Below are 24479 nucleotides of genomic sequence, written 5' to 3' on the forward strand. Positions count from 1 at the left end.
CACTTCCTACTCTTATATCTACCATAATGGTTTTCAGTTTCACTTACATACTGATGGCCCCCAAATATTCTCATCTCCTTCTTGGGTTGCAGAACAACATTTAATTGCCTATAAGATAGCTTCACTTGGGTCTTTAATACATTGTCTAAAGCAGAATTTAACCTTTTCCTAATGGTTCTCTTATTATGTTTTAAGAGAACCTTTATTCTTTTCATCCCTTCCTTTCTCTCTCTCAATATCTATCTATATAAAACCCTAATATGCAAATCAACCAAATGGTGGAACCACCTGCAGAAGGACCAGTCAGTGCGGGGTGGGGCGAGCGGGCAGTGCCAGGCCAGCCAGCCAAGGCAGGTGCCAGCGGGGGCCCGATCGCCCAGCCAGTCTCCCCACAGGTAGGCCGATTGCTGGCCAGGCTTAGGGACCCTACCTATATATTGGGAACAGTCTCTTATATTTAAAAATTAAAATCTGGCAAGGCTACTCTAACATTGAAAAAACAGGATGATGCAGCGTTGACATGCATGGACTCTGGCTTGCACATTTTGTGGTCAGCCCTGATTCTGACACTTATAATTGTGTGACAAAGTCAATTACTTAACTTCTCTCTGCTTCAGTTTTTCCACCCATAAGATGGGGAAAATGGTACTACTACCTCAGAAGGATCATGTTATGTACTACTTTTTATAATCAGGGCAAAAAAATCCAGCTGCCCATACAACAGCAAGATGCCTTTCACCTGTATGAAAAGTATGGTCACTGGTGCATGCAGTGTCCTGGATTGCGAGAGAGATGTCTGACTGCCAGTTTAGGCCTGTAAACTAGCAGTTGGACATCCCCTGAGGGGTCCCGGATTGCAAGAGGGTGCAGGCTGGGCTGAGGGGCCCCTCCCTCCCCCATGCATGAATTTCATGCACCGGGGCCTCTAGTTCATATATAATTGGTTTTAAATTCCTTTTTATTCTGTTTCTTATATGTTTCTGAAATTCATCTACTCCTTTTCATATTTATTGTGTACCTGTAAATAGGTACAAACATCATATTTCACAGTTAATCATCATGAGAAATAATTAGTACCATTGAAAAAGTTATCACTCCTATTTTATACTTGGATAAATTGAGGTTCAGAGGGGTTTAAGTAACTTGCCTAAGATCTTCTACTTGTAAGTGGCAAAGCCAGAATTTGAATGTAGGCCTGAGTTCAAAGCCATTTCTCCCGTGAGCATTGTAACAGTTTTTATGAAGGAACTGGTCCCCAGGACATTTGATGAATAAGGTGTCAACAGATGTAATACATGTACGGTTAATTAAAACTATATTTTGGAAGAACTAAATATCAACTGAGCTAGCTCAATATTCAACACATGAGTATCCATTTATTTAGAATCTGTTGTAAAGAGAGTCACCCTCTTCATAATTCTATTCTTGATTTCTTTCTCCACCCCAACCATTTGGCTCTCCAATGAGGGCTTGAGACAAGGTAGAGATCTGAAGGGTTATAGCACAAAAAGGGATAGGAGAGGGTGCCAAAGGTTAGCTTTGCTTATTTAAAATTTTATCAATAGTTGCTCATTTGATTTGAAACCAAATTGTGGTATGTTTGAGCCCGTGTTTGTTGTCTCACAAAACTGAAGAATAGATTCATAGACAAAAATGGTTAGTGGAAGTAAGGTTTATTAAGAGAAGCCAGTCCTGGAAAAGGTGTAGCGAGGGTTTCAGGAGCAGGCCAGTGTCCAGAGCTTCCTTTCCATGTTACAGTTGGATGTTAAAGTGTATTGGTTTACATGTAGAGTCCCACATGGCCATAAGCCACGTGGGCACAGGGGATGTGCTCCTCCGCCACAGGAACATCAGGAACCCATTGCGTGCCAGAGAGAAGAGAGGAAGCATGTGCTTTTTAATCTAGGGGCAGATACATGCCTTGCTAGCTCCTGATTGGTCCTTTCAAAGAATTCTGTCTTAATAACATTCTTGGTATTGATTATATGTCTTAATAACTGTCTTTTGACTGGTTATCTGCAAGTTGCCTGTCTTAGCAACATTCATACATTTTAAAGCTCATGTCTCCCTTCTGCACCCCTCCTTCCCCACCCAGTTGTGGTTCCTTAGTAACTCCCAATTAGTTGGGTTCCTGGCTCTACTTCCTTTCCTCCCTCCCCCTTGGTCCCGATTCCTGACTACCTAGCTTCCTGTTCAGAATCAAGAGAAGACTTTCTTCTATGTGGTCATCTAATCTGAGGATTCATATTTAGTTCAGATAGTTCAGCAACATTAAGGATTTATAGGCCCTTGTGAATTATTCTCATAATCTAACAATGTAACTTTATTTCAAAAATATCTTTTCTGATTTCCATAAAACTGATGATAAACAGCACATTTGGAATACAACTCATTCACTGTTTTCCTGTACTAATTCTTTGTTCTTCACCATGGAGGGCAGCCAAATAGATTGTGATTTCTACAAAGTTGTAAGAAAAATGAGTGTCAAAGAGCTCTGATGATCTCTAATTTGTATGAGTGGACTTGAGGATTAGCTACACATGACTAAAGTAAACAATCAGTAATTAAAAACAACTAGACAAATACACATTTCTTTCACAAGTCAAAGTAATTTAGAGTTCATTACATTTAGAAAGAAAACATCCCTAATGAATATTAGACATTTGACCTGTGGTGTTACTTTGAATATTAAGAACTTGGTAGTAATTAACTTTACTTCCTTTGCATTACAACTTTATCATCTTAGTTACTAAGACAAAAGGCTTTCAGAAAAGTTTTTGGTATGTCATTGAAAATACATTATAAAATTTTTCTTTTTTAAAATATATTTTATATAAATAGTAAAGACTTGTTAATATAATTTGTAATGAATATGAATTTTCTGTCATTAACAGATATGATATAATCATGATGAAAGTTATAAATTGAGTTTTGGTCTTTTAAAATTCATTGTAATTTTATAAATGTGCCCAATATAAAGGATGTTTTTATTTTCTATATTATATCAAAATGTATCACATAGTTTCTGATGTATTCTTAGGTTTTCCAACTATATTTGCCTTAAGGGTTAAGTGTAGATCATAATATTAGGGCAGAAGTGTGTTTTAGTAGAGGCTTGTTGGTGTTTGAATAAATGTTAACTTTCTGTGGTTGAGGCAGACAGTACTGGAAGTGAGAGATGGTCCTTTCTCTAGAATCTAGATCCTGGGAAGGGACAAGTGATGTGTTCCTTTGCTAGTTTACTAGCTACATATTTGTACCTACTTTAAGATAGAGAATCTGTAAAAGGAAAAAAAGTTCATTATGCAGTGAAAAAAACAGAACCAGTTCACTCTTCCTGGTACAGCAGAAGCACCTTTCTCATAGGAAATTCTATGATCTACTTTTAGATAGAAAGGCAGAGGTCAGGAACCCTTTCTGCATGTGCTATTTCTCAAGTGCCTTTGGTTCAAAATAACCAGTGGCATATTTTGGGGTGTCATAATCTGAACCCATTCAATAGCAATTTTCTAGAGCACGGAAAAACATGGCCCATAGATCAAATCCAGCCTGCCACCTGATTTTGTAAATAAAGTTTTATTGGAACACAGTCATGCCCATTTGTTTACATATTGTTTAAGGCTATTTATACACTAGGAGGCAGAGTTGAATACATGGTATAGAGATTGTATGCCCTACAGAGCCTAAAATATTTACTATCTGGCTCTTTGCAGAGAAAGGAAAAAACCTTGAAATAATTTTTTTATCATCATCATCAATATTTATGAACATTGCTAATTTATAAAACTTACATATACCTTAATTTTACTTAAGAATTTGTCAACTTTTCTATACAAATGTAAATGAGAATGGTCTTTTTCCTGACATACAAACATAAATACAAACTATGTTCATATACATTTTTACTTTTATAAGAAAGAATAACCATATTTATGAGCCACTTAGCTAAAATGGCTTGAACATAGTAGGCATTCAAAATATTTGCTGAATTTATTATTGATGAAAAATCGAGAAAAATGTAAGACAATACAGTACAAAGAGATTTTTCTAGCTTTAAAATAAAATAGCAGTTCTGAATTTTAAAAGCACCTGTCAACCTATTAGGAAAACATTTTAGGTTCATCTTTCATGTGTAGGAAATAGATATATACACCTTAAAGGTGCAGAAAGTGCATAATAATGCCTGTTATTATGCACTTAAAACTTCTCTTGCTACATGGATTACAAAAAAAGATAAGTCATAGTAGTTTTTAAGGTAGCCATTTTTATGTAGATGTAAAAATCAAAGCATATGTGTGTGGAGGTATTTCTTGCTTTAAATAATCAGATTTGCGTATGATTTCAAAGACCTCTCCACTCCAGTCAGTTGTGCCTACCTCTGTGTGCCACTGTAAAGTGGAGATTGAAACATTTAATCATATATGCTGTATCTCTTAGTGAAGAACTAAAAAATAAATTCATGTAGTTCAAACTTCAAATTGTTTTGCATATTTTTAAATAAATATTTTTAACTTCTCACTAAGACTTCTTAAATAGATTGTATTATTTGATTAGTGCAATTCTTATTTTTCCTTAAGTCATAAAACCAAGAGTATAACTAGTAAATGTGTATTTACTGTTTGTATTTGAATATTTTATATTTCTTATTTCACAAGGAAACTAGTATTAAGTTGATTACCTTATTGTATTCAAAGCTTGAGACCTTCTTAAGGTGTAGAAATAGATAAGACCAAAATGTATTAGAATCACACCCATTAGTTGGCCATTGGTGCACAGAGAAGCAGAAATTAATTTTTACTGAGGTATGAGAACAGGCTTCATCTAGAGGTGATATTTGAGCAGGGTCTTAGAGAATTGATCTGGGAGAGTGGGAAGAATTAGGCTAGAATATTTCATTCTCTTTACTTTTTAAAAACATATTTCATTAATATCTTAATTAGTTATTCTCCCCAAGGAATCTGAGGAATAAGTATCGGATGCAATGAATACTTTCATTACAAGTTTTCTATTTCTGCATAGCAAACAAATTTAGTGATTTTAAAGCATTTATTATCTCACAATTTTCATGGCTGAGGAGTCTGGACACAGCTTAGCTTAGTCCTATGCTTATCGCCTAACAAGACTTCAGTCTAGGTGTCAACCAGATTGCAGTCTCATCTGCGGCGCAGGGTCCTCGAGCAAGCTTATTGGTTGTTGGCAGAATTCAGTTACTCATGGTTGTAGGACTCACTGAGGCCCTCAGCTCCTGCAGACTGCTTGCCATTCCTTCCCCAGGTCCACTCCACAACAGCAGAGCATCTTGTCTGCTCCTAGTGTATCTGTCTCTCTGATTTCTGTCTTTGATATTGAGACCTTCCTCTAAAGGGCTCACCTGATTAAGTCAGCTCCTGCCCCCAGGATAATCTCCCTTTTGATTAACTAAAAGCCAACTGATTAGGGACCTTCATTACATCTTCAGAGTCCATTCATCTTTGCTCAATTATGTAACCTAATTACAGGCCATATCCCATCATAGTCACAAGTCCTGTGCGTACTCAGGAGGAAGGGGTTTTATAGGATGTCTTTGATTTATATCATTAACATCACTTGAAGAGTACAAATTAGCCGAAACCGGTTTGGCTCAGTGGATAGAGCGTCGGCCTGCGGACTGAAGGGTCCCAGGTTCGATTCCGGTCGGGGGCATGTACCTGGGTTGCGGGCACGTCCCCAGTGGGAGATGTGCAGGAGGCAGCTGATCGATGTTTCTCTCTCATCGATGTTTCTAACTTTCTATCTCTCTCCCTTCCTCTCTGTGAAAAATCAATAATATATATATATATATATAAAAAAAGTTTAAAAAAAAGAGTACAAATTATATTTTATAGAAAGGATGTAGTTTAGATATACTAACATATATCTGGTTAAACAATTAAAAACAGCTATTTTCTAAAGTAATTGTAATTGTGACCTTATTTAAAATACAGTCTAACTGAACTGATATGCTTATTATATTTTAAGAAAAGCATCCCATTGAAACCTTGAAAATTTTTATCTGCTTGCCAATAAATATATACAATTATGAAAATCCTAGTTTTCTCTTTTTACATAAAGTTAATACTTAGATCTGTGGTCCGTTAACTATTTTAAAGTTCTGTGGTAATGTTCTCTCAGCAACGTGAAAGAAGAGGTGAATACTGTTCCCAAGTGGCAGTGCAGTGTTGCTTAGCTACCTATCTAATTTGAAGTAGTAGGCATTTATATTATAGGTGGCCCTTGAGCCTTTAAGTGTTTGCTCATGACACATTGCAGTGTTTAAGTATGGTTTTCACCTTTGTATTATCACTGTTATTGTGAAAGGTTAAAAAAAAGTGTACTTAATAGCATCAGTAGAGAACCTTAACTACATACAGTCATTTTATGAGAAGCTCTAATAAGGACACAAATGAAGTTATAAACTATACTTAAATATGAGCTTGTTGCTGGTGAAAATGAAGTCCTTTCACGGAGTTGCAAGGAAAGCATTCTGGGAGACCTATGTATGGGAGGGGAGATGCAGTGGTCCTGGGTTCAGCTCTGGTGTCTCATCTCTATCCATCCTGCCATGGGAAGAGTTCAGCCTTGTCTTCATCAGGCCCAGAAATAGGGCCAGTGTCCAGACATTTTGTGCTAGTGGTTCAGTCCATGTCTCTGTCCTTATCTAGCCAGCTCATTCTGTGTTCCTGGCTGTACTCCTGCTGGCTCTGTGCCCAGGCCCGTGCAGTCTCCTTGAGCCCCAGCTCCCCATAGGTGCTGTGGGAGAAAGTGCTGAGCATGGGTTACCAGGGAAAGGAGAGGAGGGGAGGGGAGAGGTGGGGAGGGGATGCTCTTTGTTAAGCTGGGATTCTATTATCTTGGGTTTGGGAAGGACTAGGCTCTTCTTGAAACGAACCAGTCAACTTCCCAATCTTTTGTGGGCTTGTGTTGGATCCTCCTCCTAATTAGTCCATTTCCTCCATCTTCCAGGGTCCTGTGTCCCTTATCCAATCTGATGCTTTTCCCAGGCTAGACAGGCCTTTATGGTCACCATCTTGCCTCCTAATGTCCATGCCTCCTAGTAGAAGCACCTCCCCTTAGGCCAGCCGTGGGCAAACTACGGCCCGCGGGCCGGATCCAGCCCGTTTGAAATGAATAAAACTAAAAAAAAAAAAAAAGACCGTACCCTTTTATGTAATGATGTTTACTTTGAATTTATATTAGTTCACACAAACACTCCATCCATGCTTTTGTTCCGGCCCTCCAGTCCAGTTTAAGAACCCATTGTGGCCCTTGAGTCAAAAAGTTTGCCCACCCCTGCCTTAGGCCATCTTGGCTTCAACAGGGCATGTGCCAGCAGAAGAATTTCCCTTTATTGTTCTATCCCTCCCCCCAGTAATCTTCAGGGAATGGACAGGTGGTTCCCTGGGGAGCGTGTGAAACTGTAGCCTCCTAGTGAAGCAGGCCCAGTATTGGATTCAGCTTCCCAGCTTATTAGGGTTTTCAATGTCTGATTCCTTTTGCTCCCTTCTTTTACTATCTAGCTACCTATGCTAACATATCTCAAAAAGCAATAGTAATTATAACAATCTGTCATTTGTAAGTAAAATCATTGTAGAATGTCTAAAATATTACCTATAGTTGTCTTAAAAATAGCAGCATTGTTATACTTCAAGAATATTATGAAGTACATATTGAAAAAGCATTTATTTTGTTGCTGTCATGCTATTGATGTTACTTTTTCTTAAAGTAGGATATCAAATACTAAACAGTGTTATTGCAGTACATCTCCTAATTTGGAAAAAGTGAATATATGAAGATTTTTCTAGGTGGGCTCTTTTAATACAAGTTTTTTTCTGTAAATTCCTCTCCTCCACCAAAATGGTGAGAGACATACATATCCATTGTAGAAAACATACTTTCAAAAGTATAGATATATGGAGAGAATAGATTAAAACTATCCCTAATCCTACTTCCCCCAGAGAAATACTATTAAAACTTTAGTATATTTTCTTCATTTGAATACTGTTATAGAAATAAAGATCATATTTTATACTTAGTTTGCATCTTGCTTTTATTTTCTTATCACAATATAAACATCTTTTCAAGTCATTAAAATTGTTTGAAAACATTTTTATGGCTAATTATGTGGATGTATAGTACTTCTCTTTTTATTTATATAAATAAATATTTGATATCCTAAAGCTGCGACCCTTTAATACAGTTCCTCATGTTGTGGTGACCCCCAATTTCATTGTTACAAATTGAACATAATTAAAGCATAGTGATTAATCACAAAAACAATATGTAATTATATATGTGTTTTCCGATGGTCTTAGGCGACCCCTGTGAAAGTGTCGTTCAACCCCCAAAGGGGTCGCAACACACAGATTGAGAACCTCTGATATAGATTATTTCCTGTTTTTTTATTATATAAATAACACTGAGAAGAAAATCTTTTTGTTAAATTTTTGTCACTATTTCTGAGTTTCTTAATATAGATCCTAGCTAGGAGTATAATAGATCCCAGAAGTGAATAAGTAAGAACGTTTTAAAGACCTCTGAACATGTTAATAGATTACTTTCCTGAAAAGTAGACCATCTTTTTTTTTTTTTAATATATTTTTATTGATTAAGATATTACATATGTGTCCTTGTCCCCACATTGCCCTCTACCCCCCTCACCCCCCCCTGCTCATGCCCTCACCCCCCCCCCCCCCGTTGTCCGTGTCCATTGGTTAGGCCTATATGCCTGCATGTAAGTCCTTTGGTTGATCTTTCCCCCTTACCCCTACCCTCCCCTACCCTCCCTCCAAAGCCCGACAGTCCATGCCTCTCCGTCTCTGGATCAGTCCTTGTTCATCAGTTTATGTTGTTCATTATATTCCACAAATGAGTGAGATCATGTGGTATTTATCCGCTCTCCAGTTCCATCCATGCTGTGGCAAATGGTAAGAGTTCCTTTTTCTTCTTCCTCTTCTTAAAGAATACCTTTCAGCATTTCATATAATGCTGGTTTGGTGGAGATGAACTCCTTTAGCTTTTTCTTATCCGCGAAGCTCTTTATCTGACCTTCTATTCTGAATGATAGCTTTGCTGGATAAAGTAATCTTGGTTGTAGGTTCTTGCTATTCATCACTTTGAATATTTCTTGCCACTCCCTTCTGGCCTGCATGGTTTCTGTTGAGAAATCAGCTGACAGTCGTATGGGTACTCCCTTGTAGGTAACTTACTGTCTTTCTCTTGCTGCTTTTAAGATTCTCTCTTTGTCTTTTGCTCTTGGCATTTTAATTATGATGTGTCTTGGTGTGGTCCTCTTTGGATTCCTTTTGTTTGGGGTTCTCTGCGCTTCCTGGACTTGTAAGTCTATTTCTTTCACCAGGTAGGGGAAGTTTTCTGTCATTATTTCTTCAAATAGGTTTTCAATATCTTGCCCTCTCTCTTCTTCTGGTACCCCTATAATTCTGATGTTGGTACGCTTGAAGTTGCCCCAGAGGCTCCTTACACTATCTTCATATTTTTGGAATCTCTTTTCTTTTTTCTTTTTCAGTTGGGTATTTTTTGTTTCTTTGTATTTCAAATCTTTGGCTTGATTCTTGGGATCCTCTTGTCTGTTGTTGGATCTCTGTAGATTATTCTTTATTTCAGTCAGTGTATGCTTAATTTCTAGTTGGTCCTTTTTCATGTCCTCCATGGTCTCACTATACTTATTGAGGGACTCATTAAATTTATCGGCGGTTTCCATAAAATTCTTGAAAAACCTTATAAACGTGGCCTTGAACTCTATATCCAGTCGTTTGCTTTCCTCCATTTCTGCCATTTGTGACCTGTTTCTTTGTCTCCGCATTTTGGCTGCTTCCCTGTGTTGATAGAGTGGCTTTGTGTGCTAGGTGTCCTGTAGGGCCCAGTGGCTCAGCCTCCCCAGTTACCTGAGGTGGACACTCTTGGTGCACCCCCTTGTGGGCTTTGTGCACAGTCTTGTTGTAGCTATGCCTTGGTTGTTGTAGGATCACTGGGAGGAATTGACCTCCAGGCCAATTGGCAGTGAGAATCAGCTGTGTCTGCACTGGGAGAACTTCTGTGCTGGAGACACCCTTCTGGAGCAAGACTTGCTTCAGTGGGGCTTTGGTGCTCACTGAGACTGCACCCTGAGTGTGTCCCTTATGGATCTGAGGAGTTGTGATCTGGATGGCCCCCCTCTGACCACTGGGCACAGTGGCTCTTGGATCTAAGGAGGTGCTAATTTAGCCTCTGCCTGAGGTTACACAGCAGGAGCTATGAAGAGAACTGCAGATTCCCCTTCCTTTTTTGGAGTTTGGAGGTGCCCTGATGAGGCTCAGCTGTGAAGCAATGCAAGCCGCTGTGGGGCCTTGGGCCTTCTCTTGGAAGTTCTAGGTCTGTCTTGCCCAGCTGCAGTTTGTTAGGTAATTACAGGTTGCAAATAGCCAGGGCATTCATATGCAAAAGCCTCTGCTGCAGCCTGGGCGGGGCAGGGTCTCAAGGAATCAAAGGGCGGAGAGAGCAGCTATGGCTGAGCCTCAGCCCTGCCCTAAGGAGTCGCGAGTCCCAGTGTCCCGGCAATGATTGCAAGCACCTCTGAGGGAAAGCCGCTCTCAAGCTCGCCCGCTGCCAGACAGTCCAGTTTCTCCCTGTATGAGTCCTGGGTTCCCAGAGACTTCCCGGAACCGGATTTCAGAGCCGTCGGGAGCTTGTGACTCCCTCCGGATTCAAAAAGACAGCCGCGCCCTCAGGTGCCAGACCCTTTCCGCGTGCGCGAGCCCCCGTACCTCTGCACTCCACCTCCGCACTCCACCTCCGCAGCTCCTCTGGCTCTCAGTGTGCTTTTCTTTCCTTCTAGTTGTAGAATTTACACTCAGCCAGCCCTCCTGTAGTTCTGGATGATGTCCACCTTGTGTTTTTGATGCATTTATCAATTGTTGCGGGAAGCAGCAATTTCCTGGTGTTTATCTATGCCGCCATCTTAGTTTCTCGACCATCTTTAATAACATTTACTAGTTTAATTTTAAAAAGAGAAAGAAATAATATATCATTTTTAATTTGTTTTTGTGACCAGGAAAACTGATTTTTTTCTAATATTAATTAGCCACTCATTATTATTCCTTTTTCAACAATTTTCTTTTCCCATTTATTGATAAATCTTTGTATATTTTCTTATTAATTTTTGGGAAATATTCATGTACTGAATTCAACCCCCTTTCTGTCATATTATCCTATTTATTTACCTTTTCATTTGATTTATACATTTTGCAAAATGTAGATCTTTTCAAAAGTTTTTTATAAAAATATTTTTACCTTTTCTTCCTTGTTTTTATTCATTGTTTTCAAACTTATATCTTCCTTTACTGTGCATATTCTCCCACATTTTATATCTTCACCCCATTTACCTGTGGTTAGTCACTGGTTCAAGGCTTTTCTCATTGTCTCAAATCCCAACACACAGCTGGGCATTCACAGAATGACTCTCCATGGCTCAGACTTGCCACTTCTTTCAACAGGGTTTCCTAAGTGCCAGGGTCTTGGCTTCTGCAGTGAACAAAGAGGATGCCAGTTTCTACCCTCTTGGAGCTTTTATCACCTTCCTGCACCAGCCCAGGCTGGGGCATCACCCTTTTCCCAATGCCTGGCTTTTCTCATCACCATGACTTTGCTCCATGTGCCACTGCCTGGGTGTGACCCCCTCCTCTTCACCAACCCATTACAGTACCTCGATACCTCGTTCAAGAGCCAGCTTTCCCAAATAGTCCTTCCTGAGTAGCCTCCCACCTGACAGTCCCCCAGCTTGCTGGCCCTTGGACCCCGTTCTCCTCTCCACATGGCTCCTTTGTAACTGCTCTCCCCCTTTGCGATTAACGCAGCCCCATTATGATGTGTCCGTAGGTGCCACTTTACAAAAGTAATTAAAAAAAATTTCCCCCCATCTAATATTTTTTCATCTAATTCTAAGTCATGTAAAGTTTATTTTGGTTTATAGTGTTGGGTTAGAAACAAAACTGATTTTTTTTTTCCAAATGTTAATCCTTTGTTAGAACACCTTGCCTATTGGCTTGTAATAGTTTTTATTGTGTACTAAATTCTTGGATACTGGGCTGATCGCCTACTTTCTATTCTGTTTCATCGATGTATTTTGCATCAGAACAACATTATAGATTGGCTTTATCATATTCCTTTTTATATTCAGGACTATTTACCCCTCTCTATAGAGTAATTCAGATTGTTTGCCTTATATCTCATGCTACTTAATATTTCTTATTGCTATTGCAACTGTAATTTTTTTCTATTTTTTGACTTGTTTTTACTGGCATATTGGGAGGGTCTTTAAAATATGTTTATCTTAAGTCTGAGCTCTTTAATATCAATAATTATAAGTTTGTTTTGAGTTGTTTGATAACTAATCAAACTATCCGCAAATAATGAGAATTTACTTCTCCTTCCTAAATGTTATATCTGAATTGGCCAGAAATTCCAGAGCCATGTTAAAAATGTTAATCGTGGGTGTTCTTATCACAGAAAAAAAGGTCATGGTTAAGGAAAAATCATGGTCAACTTTCTATGAAAAATAAAATCACAATAAATAAAAATAAATAAATAAAATAAAATAAAATCACAGTTAAAAACAAATCATTGTTAATTATCCTAGATGAGATGAATTGCTTTGCAAGTTTACCCCGGGTAAGGTGCATCAGGATCCTGGGAGATGTTCATTTCGCCAGAAGGGGCGACATCTGAATGACATAAGTGGCTGACTTCACATGGAAAGGAAGGAGGCCTCCGACCTCGGTTGCCGTTGGGAGGAGGAAGGATAGAGGGAAGCCAGGGGGGTTAGTCTCTGGATCCCCCCACGTCATTTCCTTGAGAGCGATTCCTGGCATGGCGACAAGTGGAGTTGGTCTGTTTCCAGGGAGACTATAGGCAAGAGCCAGAAGTGAGCATCCCTGCCGTTCCTTTAAAGTGAGGGGGTTGGATGGGAAAGACATGTGTGAAATTTACCTCCAGGAGACAGTGCAGCAGTATTTTTCCTGGACAGCTCTATCAAAGGCTGGCTGTAAACACTGTTAGGATGCGACAGGTGGTTGAAGAAGTTCTTACTTTGTGAAATTTAGCTCAAATGAGTATTTCTTATTCTAGAAGGGTCAGAGGGGATTATCTTGACAGACCTCCCCCAACCTGAACAAAGTTCATGGTGGACAAGGGGTGGATTAGCTGCCCTTCACACTCTTCTTACTAGTATTTATACTATTGTTTCAGAAACCCGAGGTTACAAGTATGCAACTTAATTTTCTTATGAAAATAAAATTTTAGGGCTTTTCCTTCCACATTGTCAAGTCAGTGGATATATTTCAAAAAATATATATTTTTATTGATTTCAGAGATGAAGGAAGAGGGATAGAGAGATAGAAACATCAATGATGAGAATCATCGATCAGCTGCCTTCTGCATGCTCCCCAACTGGGGATCGAGCTCACAACCCAGGCATGTGCCCTAACAGGGAAATTGAACCGTGATTTCTTGGTTCAGAGGTTGAAGATGCTCAACCACAGAGCCACGCCGGTTGGGTGATAGATCCACCTCTTGATGAGAGCTGCTATAAAGCAACGTATTGCAAAGGCTGTAGACGCAGGGAAGTATGGAGAATTAGGGTTTTGTGGGGTTTTTTGCCACAGTCTTTCACAATTAAGTGAAAGAAGGACTCAATGATGTCCTTAGGACACTATCTTTTTCCTCATTGTAGATTTTAATTTGCTGTTACAAAATTATGTTTCCCAGCTCTCTTTGTATCTAGCCTGTTGTCCTTGTGTCTTGTTTTATTTTTCTCTCTGTAACATTAAAAAAAATATATTTTGGTTCCTTGTGCATCTTTTCCTTTCCTTGTGCATCTTTATTCAAGTCCATCTCAACTAAAATATTTCTAAATTATCTTTTGCTTCCTTATTAAATCTTATTCAGAGCTATGTTCTTTGCATCTTTAGAATATTTCTTTCTCTGTGTGGGCGTATTTTTACTCCTCAACCTCACCTTCCCCCCCCCCCCCCCCGCCACCCCCTTGGAGCACTGTTGGTGTTTGCCAACAGAACAGGTGGATGCCTCTCACTGATTACTTAGGTTTGAACAATCTTCTCAGGTCTGCATCTGAAGAATAGGTGGTTACACATTTCCCAGTGATTGGCATGCAGGCATCAATGTGGTTTTGCTAGGCTAAACTAGGATCATCTGCTACCATGCTCCATATGCCTGGTTTGGGGGCACTTTAAAGAGATGAAGTATATAAAACAAAACACACAACACCACCACATTTCTTAACGTGCACTACTAAAAGTGAAGAGGTTAAGTGTCCTGGTTATATAAGGGAAAACCAAACCATAAGATGTGGATTCTTCTAAGAGATTTATGAACGTTTGTTGGATGGAGTTTACATGATGACTGAAGCAAAGTTCAGATTACAGTTTCTCTCCACTCTATTCTAAATTATGATTCTCATCATAACAACCTTACAATCTTAGCTAGTAATTCATGAAGTAGAACTCATAAAGAGATCACAGTCACTCACAGACCTCCAATTTCAGGGCCATAGTGCAGCTGTTGAAAGACAATTAAATGAGGAAGACTGGTTTGCCTGTCCTTGTTGGGCAAGGAAACATACAAGACTTGGCTTAGTGTTGAGGTGGAGGGGATGGAGAAGAGGATGTAAAATGGACTCAGACAGAATTTGAGCCCTGGAGGTTTACAGGGAGATAAGCAATAAAGATAACTGATAATAGATAGAAGTAAAAGTAGAAGGAGCTATAGATGAAAAGAAAATCATATATCAGCTGGGAAAATCTGGAGGAGTTGGCATTTGAGTTAGTGCGTTTTGAATAGGCACAGTGGAGTAAGGAGCATTCTAACTCAAGGGAGTAACATGGCCAAAGGCACTGGCCCCCAAACAAGTATTTGTTGAGTGTCAGGATAAATGGATTGGGTAGCTTTTGTTTTCTACTGACTTAGTGTACTGTATGAGTATCTCCCATGTGCCAGGCACTGTGCAGGTCAGTGCTGGGAATATGACAAGATGACCCTCATAGAGCTATTGTCTAATAGGAGAGACAGATAAAACCAACAAACCAATGAACATGTAAATTCAAAAGGAGGACTATTAGGCTACTGAATAACCTGTCTGAATGGAGATGGTTGGGTAGGGTGGTCAGGGAAGGCCCCTTTGAGGGAACAAAATATCATTTGAAACTGATGTTGATAAGAGCCACCTTGAGATATTTATCTGGTTTGAAGTCTTCACCATTGTTTCTATCTTAAGACATTTAATTTGGCTAAATTACTCCCCCTTAAAACACAGCTTGTGAAATGTCTGTTTTCTGTTAGTATTTGCTTTACCCATTGTTGAACTCTTTGCCTCTTGTTAAATTTACCATGTGATGTCATCCTTATTTTGCAGAAACCAAAGCTGAAAGATTGGCATCCTCCTGGGGGGTTTATTCTGGGATTGTGGGCACTCATCATCATGGTTTTCTTCAAAACTTACGGAATCAAGCACATGAAGTTCATTTTCTAGGCGCGATGATGCATAAAGAGGACTGCATGGAAGACTACAATCTTGGATAAAAGTTTATGTCATATCTTTTTAAAAATTCATTGCGCTTGTGTGAATTGGCAAAAAAATATAAGGAAACTAAATTTGGTACACTATTGTTTTTTAACTTAAAGAAAAATAATTGTTAATGCAAGTGTTAAATGCCGCTAAATATATTTTCATGTTTTTCTTTGGTGTGTTATTAAAAAAATGGGACAAAGAGGTCAGAATATACTTATTGACTCATTTTGAAAAAGAAAGAATTTCCCGTTAGCTCCTTTTCATTTGGAAAAGAAAAAAGAGGACATTAAATTCTCACTAGCAGAGCTAATTTCTGATCGTAGTTTTGGGTATGTTCTCCCAGTCTTTTTTCTATGTACTTATTTTTGCGGGTCTAAAATAGAGATTGTATAGAACCATTTTGTAATCTCACTTTTCATTTCACAATATGTTACCAACCATTTGCTTCTCCTTGGAAATTCTGCAAGAACACATTGGGAATGGCTGCAGAGCACCCATTTTATGAATGTACTGTAATTTATTTAACAGTGTTCTATTGTTGGACCTCTTACCTTGTTCCCAAAATTGTCCTTTGGTTCATTCTTTAATGTGTGAATATTTTACTGTCAGCCACTAATGGAATTCTGTAGCTTTAATTTTAATTAAATATGAAAAATTAGTTTCTTAATCTATGGTACTGACAGTCTTCAGGACCTTATTTGCTGTCAGTTTATCTGGAAAACTTAAGACCTTTGGGAATTTCTGCCAAAGGTCATATTGACTGCTCAAGAGAAACAACCATGTTATACTTCTAAGCATTCACTCATTCTGTGATCATCTAGAATTGACCACTTTCGCTTCAGTTTCCCTATTGAAAGAGCGGTTGTTTCATTCTGTTTAAGGTAAACCTTGCCCACTGGCCGGATCCATAGTTTTCCTGCGACAGTCCCATAAAGTGAATGGACTGTATGGAGGATTTACGCTTATATAGCCCTGCCTTTATATCTGACTGGCTTATCACATAAGGCAGTAAGTAAATAGCCCCTTTTCTGGTCTCTGACAAGATCCAAGAGCCCATTATCTCCATCATTTACCTGCCAGCTTCATACCTTCTAATAACTGGAAACAGTATTCAGAATATGCTTTGCTGTCAGCCCCAGATATTGTTTCTTCACAGATAAGGGGGGAAAACCCTGAAAGTTGCATATTTATGTCCCATGGAATACCTATTTGGATTATATGTTTGTTTTTTAATTTTTTTTATTGATTAAGTTATTACAAATGTGTCCTTATCCCCACATTACCCCCTAACCTCCCCACTCATGCCCTCACCCTTCTGGTGTCTGTGTCCATTGGTTAGGCCTATATGCTTGCATGTAAGTCCTTTGGTTGATCTCTCCTCCTTACCCCCAACCTCCCCTACCTTCCCTCTGAGGTTTGACGGTCTGATCAGTGCTTCTCTGTCTCTGGATCTGTTTTTGTTCATCAGTTTATGTTGTTCATTATATTCTACAAATGAGTGAGATCATGTGATTATATGTTTTATCCAAGAATTTATGTGTCAATCATTATTCATTGCAAGGTCTGTTGTATATGGTCGGTAACATTAAAAAGACAGCTCTTTCTCCACAGTAAGCCCCTTCCTTAGGCTTTGTTTTCCTTTTAGCCCTCAGTTATTACCCTCTCATGATATGCAAAGTGGTCATACTTTTCACCAGCAGAGGATTAACTGTGTTCTCTCCCAGGTTAGAACAAGTGATAGTGAAGCTTCCTTCCAGCTCTGGATCTTCATTTCAATTGGTCTTTGGTGCACTAGAAAGATGAAGAAGGGAAAATTATACCTGATTATGTGGATCCTTCTGTACATAGGAGGGGGTGGGGATGGGGGGAGACCTAAACTCTAATAGCCAATTATAGTAGTGCTAATAGACAAAGAAGTTTGACCATTTCACCCTTTGCACACCCCAGGTCATGACCTGGTGGGGTGGAGCTACTTAGAGGAAATGTGACTGTTCTTGAATCAGAGTAATTCAGTTTGAATGTAATGAATCAAGCCCTGATGGCAAAGACTGCTGGGAAGTAAAGGGATTCCTCTTCAGAGATTGTGCTAGCTGCCCTTCTTAGTTAAAACCAAACTGGGACAAGAAGTGTTGGATGTAATGCACAGGATTCATTTTGCCCAGGCGGAGTTGCAAAGGGCAGGTGTAGCTCTCTCTGTTTCATTATTGAATTTTCAGAATATAGTTAAAGTTAAAGTATGTTAAGTATTTGGCTCGTAACCATGATCTTTTTGCATAAAGTATACTCTGCTTTCAATAATAAGTACCTTCTCTGCATATGGTAAGTGGGTAATATTGTAAGTGCAATTAAATGGCCCAGACTCTAAATGCTAACATAAAAGCACACCCTTAAATATATTCTATTGGAGTCACGAAGAGCTAAACGACCAAAACGTGTTTTCTTTTTGTCTCTCTGTTGTGAGGATCAGATGAGATAATGTTATGACTAATCACTTTGGAAACTAACTATATGGTGGTGTTATTTGTCTCATTTTTGCTTAGGAAGTTGCTAAGGGGGAAGGTAACGGTACCGGTGCCCTCTTTTCTGTTGTACTTATTTACCTTTCTAAGCTACTCAATGTGATTCTTGTCTCTTTGGTGTTTTTACCCTCCCCTACGGTGTCCTTCCGGGAGGAAAGGGATGTAGAGAAATGCATCCTGGCAGGCACGTGGTGACCTTTTGGGGGAGAGGCGGGGAATATTGATGCTGTTCTGCAAAGGCAGCCTGTGTGAGTAAAGGAAACCAAACGATGCAGATTCGCAAATTAAGAAAGTCATCCATTTGCAGTTTGTGAAAGGTAAATGTAGTTTGGATGCAAAGCTGATTAAATTGGATCAAGAAAAATTCGAATTAAGTACATAAAATAATGCACGCATTTATGGTTTCAATTTTTATATATCCTCGCTAGTTGAAAACGATGGTTCCCACAACAAGTATAACTCAGCTTGTTTCTGCTTACTGCGTGTTTTTTACAGTGGTGTATGTGGGTAACATTTCTTCCATTATGTATGTTGTATAGCACAGTCACAGTTACTGTGAGAATCGTAATTTGAATTTTTGACTCATGTGTTTCTGGAATCTTTACAACAAATGTTGCATTAACATATAACTTTTTTCATTGATTTTACCAAAATTAAATCCATCTGTAACAGATACTGTTTTAACTTGTGAAAGAAATATTTTATAAACATCCCACAAGGTATGGCTATAATGAGATCGGTGTGCAGTTCTTCTGCATGGAATCAGCCTCATTACTTCATTGTCATGTCTCCTACCCGAGGGCATTTATCACAGAGGCAGTGTCTTCAGTACCTCATTGCTGCCGCCTGCCCTGCCTGCATGTGTATCTGCTGCATAAATAGAGTCTTTCAGTTCATGGACAGTACATCTTGGTCACCAGTCTCTTTTTTTTTCTTTCAGTGCAAAATTTTCACTCTTTTGGAAATGTGCTTTGAAATATTTGGGTTAATTTAACTGTGTATACTTTTGAATAATGGGATCGATAATCGATGAAGGTGTGACTAAGAAACCAATTATTAAAAATTCAGTTACCTCGAACACGGAAAGGTGGTCCCATCATTCCTGTTGTCTGGGCTGCTTGCAGCCTCGGAGACTTCAGAGGATTCTGTGTTTGTCCGAGGAACACCCGGTCAGGGGCCTGTGCGGGTGGCTTGTGTGATATGACCCATGCTCTGTGGTCCTCTCCTGTGCTAGAGTTTCAGGGACAGCTGGCAGGAACCATGTAGGACACCTAGGGGTCCTTAACTAAGGTCACACATGTAAAGCACATCATACAGCGCCTGGCACATAGGGAAAGTCAGCCTTTTGTCCTATGCTGGGCAGAACTCTGCCTGGCTCGTTTTCAACCTCCACTCAGGCCCGGGGGTTACATTAGCCTTGGATGGCCCTGTTCCCTTCTGTTTGTAGCAGATGTCTTTTGGGGGTAACAGGTTTTTTTGGTTTTTTTTTATTGATTTTTTACAGAGAGGAAGGGAAAGGGGTAGAGAGTCAGAAACATCGATGAGAGAGAAACATCTATCAGCTGCCTCCTGCACACTCCCTACTGGGTATGTGCCCGCAACCCAGGTACATGCCCTTGACCGGAATTGAACCTGGGACCCTTGAGCCCGCAGGCCGATGCTCTATCCACTGAGCCAAACCGGTCAGGGCGGTAACAGTTTCTTTTCACTTTCTTTCAACACTGTCCAGTTTCAACCCACAGACCCTCTTGTCTCTCTTTTCTATTTTCCCCTCCTATTTAAATAGGTTGAAGCTTTTCTCAGCCTTCCTTCAATCTCCTCTCTCAGTGGCCTGTCCACTTTGCTGTAAGCACACCTTCAGCACGACCTGCTGGACAGTATGTCCCCTTTGCAGGTCCTGGATGCCTGGATAGTAATCGCTCTGAATTTCTCTCTCACTTTGCCATCGCAGTGTGGACTGCATTTCCAGGAGGAGGCTCCTTCTTCCTCCCCACCCCACCCCACCCCACATGAGTCAGAACTTTCAAGTGTCAAATGACAGAAATCCAACTAGGACAGATTTAGGGCAAGAGAGGGATTTGCTGGAGGGATATTGCGACATCTCACATATATCTCCCCCCCACTCCCCCAAGAAGGTGGTCTGCTCTTCACCGGGAACTGGAATATCACGGAGTTCCTCTGCATGCTGCCTTTACCCCTCCTGGAGACTGACTCCTCACATGCCTGGGGACTCCGGAGCTTCACATCCTCTCCTTCACCACTAGGAGGAGGAAAATCACTTTATTTCCATTTCTAACTGTGGAAGAACTGATTGACCTTGTCAGTCTCGGGTTCACCTGGCCAGAGGGCCGAGGTCCTGTAAGGACATAGCGATCTCTGTCTATCCAAGTTCCTCCCAAAGAGGGGAGATCACAGGAGCCAGCCGGTCACCCTGACTAGTATTTCCTTCTGAGGCTTGTTCAACACATTTAATGCTTCAACAGGCACTTAGTTGGCACTTACTGTATGCAGGATCTGAAAGTTCTTGTGACAGTCCTCCCTTCAAGAGGTGGGGTCTACATGCCCCTCCCTGGAACATGGGCGGGCCTTCAGGATTGAACTCGGACGAATGGAATGTGGCAGAGTCATGCTGCATGGCTTCCAAAGCTTGGCCTGAAAGGTGACCCGGCAGCAGCCTGGCGCGCTCAGGACACTTGCTCTTGGAGCCCAGCCACCTGGAGAAGCCACATGTGTGTGCTGGCCCACAGCCCTACTGGGCCCAGGCACCAGTCCAAGCCACCTCCAGAGATGGAGGGAGGGAGGCTCCAGGCGTGTCCCGGCTGCAGCCACAGGAGAGCTCCCCGTGCGAGAACCACCGCGTGGATCCCTGGAATGGTAAGAAATAATAATTTGAAAAAAGTTGAGTTTTTACTCACGAAGTTTAGGCCAGTTTGTTGTGTAGGGGTAGTTACTGAAATACTGTGTTACTATGGCACCCAGTCTAGTAGATGCTATGAGGGATACAAAGAGAGAGGATTCTTTTTGGAAGTGTTACAAATTCTTAAAAGACACATATGAAAATAACTAATTAGCAGAAAATGGCAAGTGCCATGTAAGGGGTTTTAAAAGGAACTATTTTTAATTGCTATACAAACACATTATTGATATTGTACTTACTGTCAGGGGAAGTGGCAGAGAAGGCTGTAAGAAAGAAGTGGCCTTTGACTAAGCAACCAGATTAGATTTCTCTCTAGCTTCCCCTCTCATTCCCCACTATTGCACATCCAAAATTACAAGTTTTCTCCAGGCCTGACCCTCCAAGTCAGCCTTTACTGTCACCAGAGGAATATGCTTTGTAATCTGAAAGTTAAGTTGGGGGAAGGTGACCAACTCTACTTGCTGCTCTACATCCTATAAATTTAGCCCCCACCCCCACCCCCCCAACCCCGTTATCACTGCCCCCACCCATTTGGCCACAGAGTTTGAGTTATGAATCCCATCCCTTGTTCTGGGATGGTGCCTCTCTTCTGGTCCAGCAGTCTCCCTTCGCATAGAAGTGCTTTCCCTTTCATTATATAAAATGTTCAAGCTTTCTCGTCTTAAAAACTTTCGAAATCCTATGTCCACTTTTAAATGCTAATATAGAAATGCCATATAGAGCTCCTTTTTACTTCATTTCCTGGTCTTATTTTGAATAAGTGGGCAGCTTTCACTGACTTGGCTTCCCTGCCTTGTATTCATTCGCAAACCTTTTTCTGAAGCGACCTGCTCCCACTGCTCACCTGCAATGATTTTTTGTACTGATATCAATGGTCTAACTGCCAAATCCGATGGAGTTTTTCCTGCTTGTATTGTACTTCTCCCTCCTTAATGTTTAATATGTAACAATTGCTGGTTCCTCCCACTGTTGCCTTCATGGCCCTGCCTCGCCCCACCCCGGGCTTTCTTCCCTAGACTCTCATCTTCTCCGTGTGCTCCTCCCCCGATGGTCTGCACAGTCCTGTCCTCAAATCTCCAACTTCAAACTGCCCCCGCCCCCCCCGTCTGTGGTTTCCACTATTACCTCTACCTCATATTCAGCCCAATTTCGATATCTTCATTTCTCTCTTGAATTCCAGAAGGGCCCCTTTGTGCTGGAAAGGCCCACAGAAATCTCAGACTCGGCATACCCCATACCCCACGCTGAACTTAACACCGTTCATTATCACCTCGTTAACCAGCTCTTCTCTATTTTTCTTTTTCTTGTTTTAGATTCTGAATCCTCTCTGAATGGGTACAGACTGTGCAGAATATCCATGCCCCATGCAAATGTTCGCCATAGCATTCTGCAAAGGAAGCTCTTAATAATCAGGTGGGCAAAACGCCATACTCTGTGGATGTCAGCTAGCTTCTTCTGCCAGCCATCCCAGTGCTTGCTCGGTGGGTCCACGAGAAACAGTGGGTGAAGACTATGTATGGGCGCGACAGGTTGGATTTCTCCTTACCAAGTCCTGCTCTGGCTACTGCTACTGCTGAGCGCCTCGTTTAGCAACAGCAGAGACCTACATTCACTCTCAGCCACTAACTGGGCTGGGGCCTCCATTCCCCAGGGTGCAGGTCTGCTACATGGACTATCACAGAGTGGGCCGAAGTTTGTCCACACTGAGGTAGATATATTCTGGGTATGGATTTGCATTCCCTGCTCTTTAAACTTCTGCTAGCGTCACCCTCTGTGAGCTCACAGAAATCTGTACCTACCATCATGGCATTCTGCAAAGCATTGCGTCTGATCGAGGCACTCATGTTACAGCGAGGAAGTGCAGCGGTGAGTGAATGTCCATGGAATCAGTCACATTTACCACACACCCCGTGACCTGGCGTGGCTGTCCCCATTCAACATGGGCTGGCTTAGTATGTGATGTCTGCCTTCTGACCGACTTTGATTGATACACCCCCTCCCAGACAAGGTGGTATTAAAGGGTAAGATTCTTGACCGCAGTCATTTAAATTGTTCAGGTTATGCCTCTGGGTTAAGGGGCAGTCCTCTTCCCTGCCAGAGGCCAGGGCAAGGGACGAGCCACTTCTCACCGCCTACCCCTAGTTCTGCAGCCTTCCCTGGGCGGCCCGGTGAGGTTGAGAGGGAGGGTTGCCGCCTCCTGGCAGTCCACGCTGAAGCTGGCCCAGGTGTCACACACCTGGAAGCCACCCGCCAAGAGTCCTGTTGATTCTGTTTTAAAAACCCTGGATTCTTCTAGCTTTAGGCAGCTTTCTATCCTCCTTGCAATGAATACAAGAAATGGAAAGATTCAGGCAACGAGGTTTCTTGTAACCCTGCCAAGAATGGAGATGGATCAAAAGAGGAAAAAAGCATCTTAGAGGCAGACTGTAAATATCCTTGTTCAGTTCGTTACAAAAGTGCCTACAGATTAAGAAGGCTGAATAGAACAGTGATGAAGAGCCCGAGCTTCACACTTCTGCTGCTTGTCAGCTTGATAAATGCACATTATACAAGGAAACGAATAATTAAAATTATAAATAAGAAAAAACACTTATACAACAATAAAACTAAAGGTTGGGGAGAAATATTAAGGCTGAAGTAAGAGAAATCAAATCAAAGGCACAAATGTATCAAACAGGTTAAAAGACAAAGCCAGAAGTTCAGAAATTATAAAGTATTACTAGGGAAAATAGGATAAAAGAAATATTTTAGGTGTTAAAATCAGAAGCTAGAATTTCAAGTATATAGTTGTGAGTAAAGCTAAAGTAGAAAAAGGGAACAAAGATGTTTTAAAGTGAAAGCAATGGAAGGAAAATTTAAATGGAATATAAAGAGCAAACCAGGTAGCTGAAACAATTTATTTTAAAGGAAGATTAAAATGAAGCTAAAACTAGTCAAAGAAATGTGACGTTCTCTAAGTGCTAAATGTTTAAAGACTGGCACACACTAAAAGTGAATGTAGAAGACAAGAGATGAACAGTTTAAAACACAGGAAGAGCAAACAATTTTTTAAGAAAGCAAATTACCTGCTTTTTAGAGACACCTGGCTTTTGTTACTGTTATTCTTCAGATAACTTAAGCAGCCACAAGTTCTTGTACATTGTCCCTGTAACTGGTTCTGGAGGTCAGATTCCTTGCAGAGCAGCCCGGGGGGGGGGGGGGGGGGGGGGGGGGGAGGCGGTCCTTTAGGCCGGCAGCTAAAGGTAGCAAGCAGCTCAGAATGTGAGCCTCTCTTCCAGGCCCCTGTCTCTGCGTGGCTTTCAGTGCAATACCTGAAGAGCTGGGCATGGAGACCGGATGGGAAGACACGGGCCCGGTGTGGCCCAGCCCTGCTGTCTGCCTCGGCTCTGTGAGCAGCCCTGTGACCTGCCATTCCGCAATTGCCTAGAAGCCCAGCACTCATTCTGCA

The 24479-nt window shown here is 40.8% G+C and overlaps 1 protein-coding gene across 1 annotated transcript in view; it reads left to right on the forward strand.

Annotated features, from left to right (window-relative positions):
• Window positions 1–17122, forward strand: part of PIGK (phosphatidylinositol glycan anchor biosynthesis class K) — a 100158-nt gene extending 83036 nt beyond the window's left edge. The window contains exon 11 of the mRNA XM_081086537.1: window positions 15440–17122. Coding sequence (XP_080942663.1) covers window positions 15440–15556 — 117 coding nt within the window. The 3' untranslated portion in view covers window positions 15557–17122. The remainder of the gene's footprint in view (window positions 1–15439) is intronic.
• Window positions 17123–24479: the final 7357 nt, after the last annotated feature.

Source organism: Myotis nattereri, assembly GCF_964212035.1.
Source record: "Myotis nattereri genome assembly, chromosome: 3".
Taxonomy (NCBI): domain Eukaryota; kingdom Metazoa; phylum Chordata; class Mammalia; order Chiroptera; family Vespertilionidae; genus Myotis; species Myotis nattereri.